This window comes from Tenrec ecaudatus, chromosome 7 (assembly GCF_050624435.1).
Source record: "Tenrec ecaudatus isolate mTenEca1 chromosome 7, mTenEca1.hap1, whole genome shotgun sequence".
NCBI lineage: Eukaryota > Metazoa > Chordata > Mammalia > Afrosoricida > Tenrecidae > Tenrec > Tenrec ecaudatus.
In genome coordinates this window covers 13,826,482-13,835,567 of record NC_134536.1, presented here as the reverse complement: position 1 = coordinate 13,835,567, position 9,086 = coordinate 13,826,482, and the positions used below count along the sequence as shown (strand labels likewise).

Genomic DNA, 9,086 nt, shown 5'->3' with positions numbered 1-9,086 from the left:
TCTGTTCTTAGTCTGAAAGCTCTGCTGAAACCTGTGCACTTTGAGTGGCCCTGCCAGCATTTGGAATGCCAGTGGCACAGCTTCCAGCAACACAGATGCCACCTGTGCTAGTCTGGGTAGAGAAACAAATCCATAGACACGCATACGAATACAAGAAAGAGCTTTATATACGAGAGCAGTTGACTATACAGAAAACACCCCAGTCCAATCCAAATCAACTCCATAAGTTCCATATTAGCCCATATGTCTGATACCAATCTATAAAGTCCTCTTCAGATTCATATAACACATGCAATGACACTGAATGTAGGAAGATCACAGACCAGTTGGTGGGAAGTCTTGTGGATCCAGTGGCATTGTAAGCATCTCAGAGTTGGCAGTGGTTGCCACGTGGCTTCTCTGGCTCCAGAGACCTCGCTCCATCAGCCATGTGTCTTCTCAGCAGGAATGTCTCCCAGGGAGTGAGCAGAGAGAGAGTGTCTCCAGCTTCCAAGAAGGAATACCAGAGTTTCCAGAATACTATGCTAACCAAAGTTTAGCCCACTCAGTAGCACTATGGGAAAAAATGTCTGGCAATCTGGTTTACTTAAATTTAAGTAATATTTATTGAAGATGTCCAAGATGTTCCTGTGAGAACAAGTGCACCTCACCTAGGTCATGGTATTTTCAATTGTTTCATATCCACGTGAAAGCTGGATAATGACTAGGAAAGACCATAGATGAACTGATGCCTTTGCATTATGGCATGGTTAAGAATATATTTGGAATTGAATACATTGACTTGTCAGGTGAAGGAACAAATCTGCCTTGGTTTGTGTACAGCATACGTGCTCATTAACCATGAGGTTGGCAAGACTTTGTCTTATATATTTTTTGACGTTATCAGGAGGGAGCAGTTGACTTGATGGTAGTGGGGTTGGTTTGGGATGCCTATGTGCATATACATATGTATACAGATATACTTTTTATATGTCTATAATTAAAATAATCATCTAGTTTTTGTCTCTAGTACTCAACTATGAACTCTCTGTGATGATAGCACCTAGCACGGTGCCTGGCAAAAAAACAACTCCATACACAATCATGCGGCTATATTTGTAACCATTTCACAGGTCAGACTAGCAACCTGATAGCTAGTAATTACCTTTTCTTTCCTTTGATATGTGGCTGAAAATAACCCAGTGAATACTGGAAAAGAGTTCCTCTATACCGGATGCTTTCCAGTCACACACACCACGTTTTAATTATTGGAAGCTTACTTACAGTTCACATTGGTTCCCTTTTTTGAGTCCATCTTTGCTCTTTCTGTATCCTCTAGATACACCAAAATGAAGACGGCCACCAACATCTATATTTTCAACCTTGCTCTGGCGGATGCCTTGGCGACCAGTACCCTGCCCTTCCAGAGTGTCAATTACCTGATGGGAACATGGCCATTTGGAACCATCCTTTGCAAGATTGTCATCTCCATCGATTATTATAACATGTTCACCAGCATCTTCACTCTCTGCACCATGAGTGTTGATCGCTATATTGCAGTCTGCCACCCAGTCAAGGCTCTAGATTTCCGTACCCCGCGCAATGCCAAAATTGTCAATGTCTGCAACTGGATCCTATCTTCAGCTATTGGTCTCCCAGTCATGTTCATGGCCACAACGAAATACAGGCATGGTAAGCAATGTCACAGTTCTGAGGTGTGGGAAGAGAGTTTCTAGTTAGATACTCTGATAATGTCATCCTCCCAAAGAGTGGTTGATGGTGGCACTAGAGTTAAACCCTCAGACGATCACTAAATGGCCAGCAGCTGAATCCCACCAGCCACTTCAAGGGAGAAAGATGCAGTTGTCTATTTCCAGAAAGATTATAGCATTGTAAACACTATGGGACTTATTATAAGATGAATCAAAAAATCAGCTCAATAGCAACAGGCAATCTCTTAGGAACACTGATATTTTAACTATACTTTTTCAAACCCAATGTCTTTGGATATTTTTAATTACAAAAAATGTCCTTGTCATTTCAACCCCATCAAACTTTAATATACATGCAATCAAAAATGGAACCTGTGCAAACTGGGACCTGTCAGAAAACCCAGATATTTTCTCCTAAACTGGGCAATTGAAAAGTGGTAAAACCACACCCTGTGAAAGGTGGAAAACTTGCAAGACTAGAAAAACAAGGTCCTCCCGTCGAGTTCCAGCTCGCACAGGTTTCATGCCATTTGCTTCCAATGGCTTTGGACTGCCTTCAGCACAGTGGTGTGTAGACGAGGACATAGAGCCCCGAAGACTATTGGGACTTAGATCCTAAGGGTGATATGTTCCGTCTTGTTCTAAAAATCACAAGTGGTGGCACACATGACCAATTTTGTTTTCTAGACCAATCAGGATAATGAGTTATCCATTAAAAATGAATCATAAGTAACACATTAATTGGCGTGGCCAATACATTTTAAACATCGATTATATTTTTTCAAGTAGCAGGTATCGCACAAAGGCTTAGCACATACCGAGAGGTCCCTAACTGTTGGCTGAGTGAAAACTTCAGTGTGATCAAACTGAACTCAAAAACAGGGGGTTTAGAAAACATCAGTGAAGGTAACTTTATCTGAAATCAAGAGAGTTGAGTTTCTTTATTTTTCCCCCGATTGACTTACATAAGACTACATCAAGGTTTGTCCCAGTCAAGCCTATAAATTAAGAATCAAAATGGCAATATCAATACCACGTGGCATCATCCGAAGTTGCTGCTAACTCTTCTTTGTTGTCTTTGTCTTTGAGGTTCCATTGACTGTACCCTGTCATTCTCTCACCCAACCTGGTACTGGGAAAACCTGCTGAAAATTTGTGTCTTCATCTTCGCCTTCATCATGCCTGTCCTCATCATCACCGTGTGTTATGGGCTGATGATCTTACGCCTTAAGAGTGTCCGCATGCTGTCTGGCTCCAAAGAGAAGGACAGGAACCTGCGCAGAATTACCCGGATGGTGCTGGTGGTTGTGGCTGTGTTCATCGTCTGCTGGACCCCCATTCACATTTACGTCATCATTAAAGCCTTGATCACTGTCCCAGAAACTACTTTCCAGACCGTTTCCTGGCACTTCTGCATTGCTCTGGGCTACACAAACAGCTGCCTGAACCCGGTCCTCTATGCATTTCTGGATGAAAACTTCAAGCGATGCTTCAGAGAGTTCTGTATCCCAACCTCCTCCACCATTGAGCAGCAAAACTCCACTCGAATTCGTCAGAACACCAGAGACCACCCCTCCACTGCCAATACCGTGGATAGAACTAACCATCAGGTACGTGGGGCTTAGACTGAAGTAGACCTAGTGGTTGACATAGAAATAATACTCATCTAAAGTGTTGATTCTGTGTTGGGCTGCTAACTGCAAGGTCAACAGTTCAAAACCACCAGCCATGCTCTGGGAGAAAAACAGAGCTCTCTACTCCCATAAAGAACTAAAGTCTCAGAAACTCACAGGGGCAGTTCTACCCTGTCCTTTGGGTCACTTTGAGTCAGCATTGACTCCATGGCAGTGAGTGAAGGTACCTATTAAACTTTTGGAAGGGCATCCAGGAATACAGATTGAGGTCCTAGATACAGGGATATACCATAATGCTTTAGAATTCTCCCCCCACCCCAGGAATTTTAGGTGTTTTCTGCATGTAACACCAAGATACCTCTCACTTTTCTCAAAAATTAATCTTGCTTTAGTTCTCTGGTTAAAGAGAAAGGCAAGCACTATCACAGAGGTCGTAGGTATACGTTGTTCCCAACAAGTCAGTGCCATGGCAATGGAAGAAATAGATAAACCATACATATAGCTAGATAGCCATTCCTAACATAGTAAAAACCAATGGCTTGTACATTTTCATATCCAAATTCTAAAGCAAGCAACAAACATATTACTTAATTATCAAATTTGGATTAATCTTATCACAGTCTTCGTAGTAATCTATAGTAGAAATGACCGGGTACGTGTATTCCTGTACCCGGAAGATGGGTGTCTACACAGAAGCTTCAGGACATAACACAGTCTTTAATCACATGGGAATACCAGGAGGACAGAACAAAAATAAGTCAACGGGATAGTAGCTTAGCTAGACCACTGGCTTTCAAAATTTGGAACCTGACCTATAAAGCAATTTGGAAATATGACTTAGCTATTCATTTTCAATCAAGTGACATTCCAAATGATGTGTGAGCATCCCAACTTCATTCTCGCATAAAGGATCCAGATCTTTGTGGCCAGAAAGCCTCTTCCATAAAATGAGTTGGAAGTAAAATGCCCCTGTGGTGGAGCAGGGGCGGGTGGGTAGGACCCAGTACAGCAGCTTTCTCTTCACTGCTCCCTATCTCAATGTCCCACCCTGCACCCTCCTACTGCTACTCACCCCTGGCCAGGCTTCCTGTTTCTGACTTACCACAGCCTAATGCAATATGGTCCAGCTGGACATCCATTGGCAACATTAATGCTCATACCCCTGCGACAATCCATCCAGGAACTCACACCCCCTGGAGAGTATGAGGTAATGATGGCAGACCCACTTAACAACTAAAAGGGAAATTATTAGCTTATTATGTCTCCCTTCTAATTCCATTTCAGAAACAGAAGCCAGAGAGAATGTTTCCTACTCTGCCTCGTTTTCCTTCATGATTTTCCACATCTAGATCTCTGCATGCACTCCTTCTAGTAAGCTCGTTAGCTTGCAGCAGCTCTCCAAATCTGAGTACCCTCAAGGAGGGTAGGGATTTAAGTAGATGCTCTCAAACCTGAGGAGGCAATTTAAAACGCTCTGTCCTACCTCAGGGTCAAAAGATTAAAATTCACCAAGGCAAAATGGAGACCACGTTCAGGGGCCCTAACTTTCTCATTAAATGTGTATGCTTTCTCCTCCCAGACTCCGTCCAACAAAACTCGCTGCCATCGAGTTGATGCTGATCTATAGCGACACTATCAGACAGAGTAGAACTGGTCCTGTGGATTTCCAAGTTGGTTTGTGTCTAAGACTAGACTACCTCTTTATGGGAAGACAGTCCCATCTCTCTCCCAAGGAGCAGCTGGCGGCTCCAAATTTCTGTCCTTATTATGAGCAGCCCAATGCATAACCATTATGCCACCAAGGTTCCTCCCGGACTCTTCAGGGAGCAGCACTAGTGAGACTGACCCTTTGAGCCACTGTCCCTCATTTCCCTAATTGCAGATCAGGCTCTTGCTTTGCCTGCTGCACCACTTCTCCTGAGCTACCTGTGGTGGTCCTCTAGTGGCCCACGCATGACCCTTGACATCAGCATTTTCACATGAGTATGTTTCCAGCACGGCCACGTCAGAGGAAAGAAACTAATCAGAGAAGTTATGTCCGAAGGAGCTCAGAAGTTTGGTTTTAAAAACATATCCAATTAGGTCTTATCTTTAATGTTGCTTCTGTGAAGGGGCCGTTAGTAGCCAAGAAGAGCAAAAACACATTATCTCTGAAATTGGCAGCTTTCCCCAAGTGCCCGCTGGGAGCGCTGGACAGAGAAGGGAGGCTGCCAGGAAAAAGAGGAAACGACACTGACATATTTGAAAATGAAGATGAATCAAGGTTCCCACTCACTGACCTCTTTCACGGGGTGCCACGGTTCGAATGAAGGCCTTTTACACGCAGACATCTGGAATAATTACATAAGCCTTTGGGGATGGTTGCATTCATTTATCAAAATCGTGGTTGGACTTGAAAGAGAAATCAGAGACTTCAAGGCTGTGTCCGTAGGACATACAGTTGTACAAATGCAGAGACTGGCAAGTCACTTCTTTATGTTGCTGTTTTGTGTTTGCGGCAAACAAAGCTGATTAACTTTTCAACGGCTTGTTTGAAGTTTGTTCTGGTCGTAGAGGTTTGTGTTCTACGTGTATAATTCATATTTTCCCAGAGAAAGGTATTATTCTATGTATCCGCACCCCATTCCGAGCATACTGCCGCTCTGTGGGTACCACCGAGTTGGCTCAGACTCATCATAATCACATGTGCAATAGAACACAGCACTGCCAGGTCCTGCACCATCCTCACGGTGGTTCTTATCCTGATCCCATAGTGGCGCCCATTGTGTCAATCCATCTCACTGAGGGGTCTGTCTCTTGTTCACTGACCCTTTGAGTCAAGTCCAAGATCAAACCCTCCCAGGGTGTCTGTATTCTGATGACTCTACACTGAGATCATGTCTACCCAGTGCAAAGTGAAGTAGATGTAGTGGTTCGTGTAATCTGAGAAACCACATGAAAAATCGTGTGCCCAAAACCACCTTTGAATCTTACATACCTAGTGAAAGGCTGCCCACTCAGCTTTCACTGTGTATCAAGTCATTCCAAAACACAGTGGCTCAAAACACTCACTGTTTGTTTAGTTTACAGTCCTGGTTCATTATAATTTAGACCGGGCTTGGCCAGATGGTACTCATGGTCTTTTCTGGAATAACCTTGTGGTCACATGCCAGGTCAGTGGTTGGCTAGCTGATTAAGGATGACTCGCTCGGCAAGAATGGTTCACTCCACATGGACTCTTATCTCCCAGCATGTTAGCCTGGGCCTGTTCTCCTGATGGTCACTAGGTACAGAGAGAGAGAGAAAGATTGAAGAGATTAAAATATCTTGAGGCCCGAGCTCAGAACTAGCACAAATGTCTCTCCCATGCTATCTGCTCATCAGGTCATGAGTCATGAGTCAACATTCAGTAGATGGGGATATAGATTTTACCTCTCTATAGAAGTTGTTGCAAAGGTATATTACAAATGAGTATGTCTCTAAGAGAAAATGATTGTGCCCATTTTTGCTAAACATCAACAACAGGTACATCCTGAATGGAATAATAGGACATAAGCTTCATATGGACAGGAAATACAGCTGTCTTATGACTCCAGGCACTTCCTATCTAACAGTGCCTGGAGGAGTAAGACAGTAATACTAACAACAACAAAAAAATATCCCATACTTATCCATCAAATGAATGGATGAATGAGTAGAAAGCTTGTGATATTTCAGAAGATACAGAGGATGGTGAGAATGACCTCTTCATGTGCAAGTGACCAACTGGGGTGACAGCCAAGCACTCCCATGGGATTCCAGACTTCCCTTCCTCAACACCAAGGCCTGGAGTCTGTGTGACTCGTGACACAGTAAGACTGCTCCATAGCATGTCCGGAAAACCTTACAGGAGCAGACAGCCTCATTTCCCCCTGCTCCAGGGCTGCTGATATATTTGAACCACTGACCTTATGGTTAGCAGCCCTTCTCTGATCCCATTAGCCACCAGGGTTCCTCGGACACCCCAACGGTGGCAGGAATGACTTCTTCCAGCTCTCTCCTCCAGCTCTAAGGTCCCCTAAACAAAGGTCACAAGTTTGAAAACCAGTTACACCTGTGTTTGCTCATATGATTTCTAACAAATGCCTGTGATGCGAAGGTTGATAGCTCAGCTCGGACGCTGTAAAGAGACTTGGCCTGGTGGAGGAAGAAAGCGAGAAAGCGAGAAAGAAACAATGACCTGTTGCTCCTAGTTTGGCCATTCCAGGGCTCCATACACTGCTCCAACTGAAGCTTTCTGTGTCGGGTTTATGCTCAGCTTGTTCTCTTTATGGTTTCTCAAGCTTTACTAGGTAGGTTTAGACATAAGCATTCATTTTCCATCTGTTCTCAAAGCAATTTGCTTTCTCTGTAAACACTCTACCCTGCTAGTTTCCTTATTGACCTCAGTTCGGCTTCAGAACACTTTTCCACTTACCTAGATCAATTCAGGCCCAACTCAGACCCAAGACACTGGTCACACTACTTACCCACCTTCAGTGCTGGGTTTCTGCCCCAATCATACCCTGTGATACATGTTTTGTCCCGCCCTCTCGCTGATGTTTGGAAAGGTCGCTCACTACATGAGGACCTCTGGTGTTTAATGGGTTACATGCTGAGCTGCTAACTGCAAGGTCAACAACTCAGAACAACCAGCCACTCTGCTGGAGAAAGATGTGACTTTCTACACACATAAAGATGTGGGTCTCAGAAACCCCCAGGAGCAGTTCTACTCTGTCCTAGAGGGTCGCTATGAGTCAGAACACTGAACGGTCAGTTGGGTTTTTATTTCGAGATGGCCTTTACAGCCACAGTAATAACAATCCTTCACATCTGAATAGCAACATGAAGATGGAAAAGTACGTTCATGTCCCCTACTATGCCTGTTTCCTAGAACAACCTTGATGGGTGAGCATAAGAAAATAAATGCTCATGGAGGTTAAAAGATCCAACCATTCATAAGGAGCAGAACCTAGACTCCCACCTCTGTCTTCAAAGTAGCAACATATTTTCCCTGCTTTACTACATCAGGCCCTTTGGCACTATCCTTGTTATCTAAGCCAGAGGGTCCCAAACTTGAGAATATTTTGAGGAACTTCTTTAGGAGATCTCATATCACTGACTTTGTGTGGGATCACCAGAGCTTCTTTTTGAATGCAGTTGCTATAAAGTATAACTTCCTGGGGTGGGCCAGGTTGCCTAGAGAAACAGACCCAGTAAAACTCGTGTGTGTATAAGAAAGAGACTTAGATCAAGAAGTAACTGTGCATCAGGAAACCATCCCCACCGGTCCAACTCAAGTCCACTAACCCGATGCTAGTTCAGAAGTCCCTCTTGCACCCATACCCACATGCTGGTGACACCGAACGGTGAACTGGGAAGCAGTAAGATCACAGGCTGTGGGTGCAGAGTCACACTGATGTAAAGTCAGTGGAATCATGGCAGGGCACCGATAATTCTCAAGGTGAGCAGCAGAATCCGAGCTAGCAGGAAAGCTAAGGGGTGGAGAGAAAACCGTCCCCAGTGTTCATCACTCTTACGCCAAAGAGGTGTCATCAGACTGTAACTTGGTTAACAGGTTGAATTCTGCACGTAGCCAGGAGGGTCTGACTGACATAAAATCTCCTAACTACCACCCTTCATGTCCAAACCCTATTGAATGTGCTCTTTGGGCTAATCACAGTAACCATTACGGTCAAGTTCTTGACCATATGTTTTTTCACCTAATTAAACATATAGATAGCTAAATATGGAGCTGTGGGGT

General features: G+C 44.0%; 1 protein-coding gene across 1 annotated transcript; it reads left to right on the top strand.

Annotated features, from left to right (window-relative positions):
• The first annotated feature begins 1,328 nt into the window (after positions 1 to 1,328).
• On the top strand, positions 1,329 to 5,634 carry OPRM1 (opioid receptor mu 1). The gene is made up of 3 exons (XM_075554216.1): positions 1,329 to 1,671; positions 2,781 to 3,301; positions 5,437 to 5,634. Exons 1-3 carry the CDS (start codon positions 1,329 to 1,331, stop codon positions 5,632 to 5,634), a joined length of 1,062 nt encoding a protein of 353 aa, XP_075410331.1.
• Positions 5,635 to 9,086: the final 3,452 nt, after the last annotated feature.

Bases quoted from the DNA above. Each gene is read 5' to 3' on its own strand.
- OPRM1 (XM_075554216.1), top strand. From the start codon at position 1,329: ATGAAGACGGCCACCAACATCTATATTTTCAACCTTGCTCTGGCGGAT. The intron at 1,672-2,780 runs GTAAGCAATGTC...TTTGTCTTTGAG, and splicing joins CACAACGAAATACAGGCATG to GTTCCATTGACTGTACCCTG. The intron at 3,302-5,436 runs GTACGTGGGGCT...GCTTCTGTGAAG, and splicing joins TGGATAGAACTAACCATCAG to GGGCCGTTAGTAGCCAAGAA.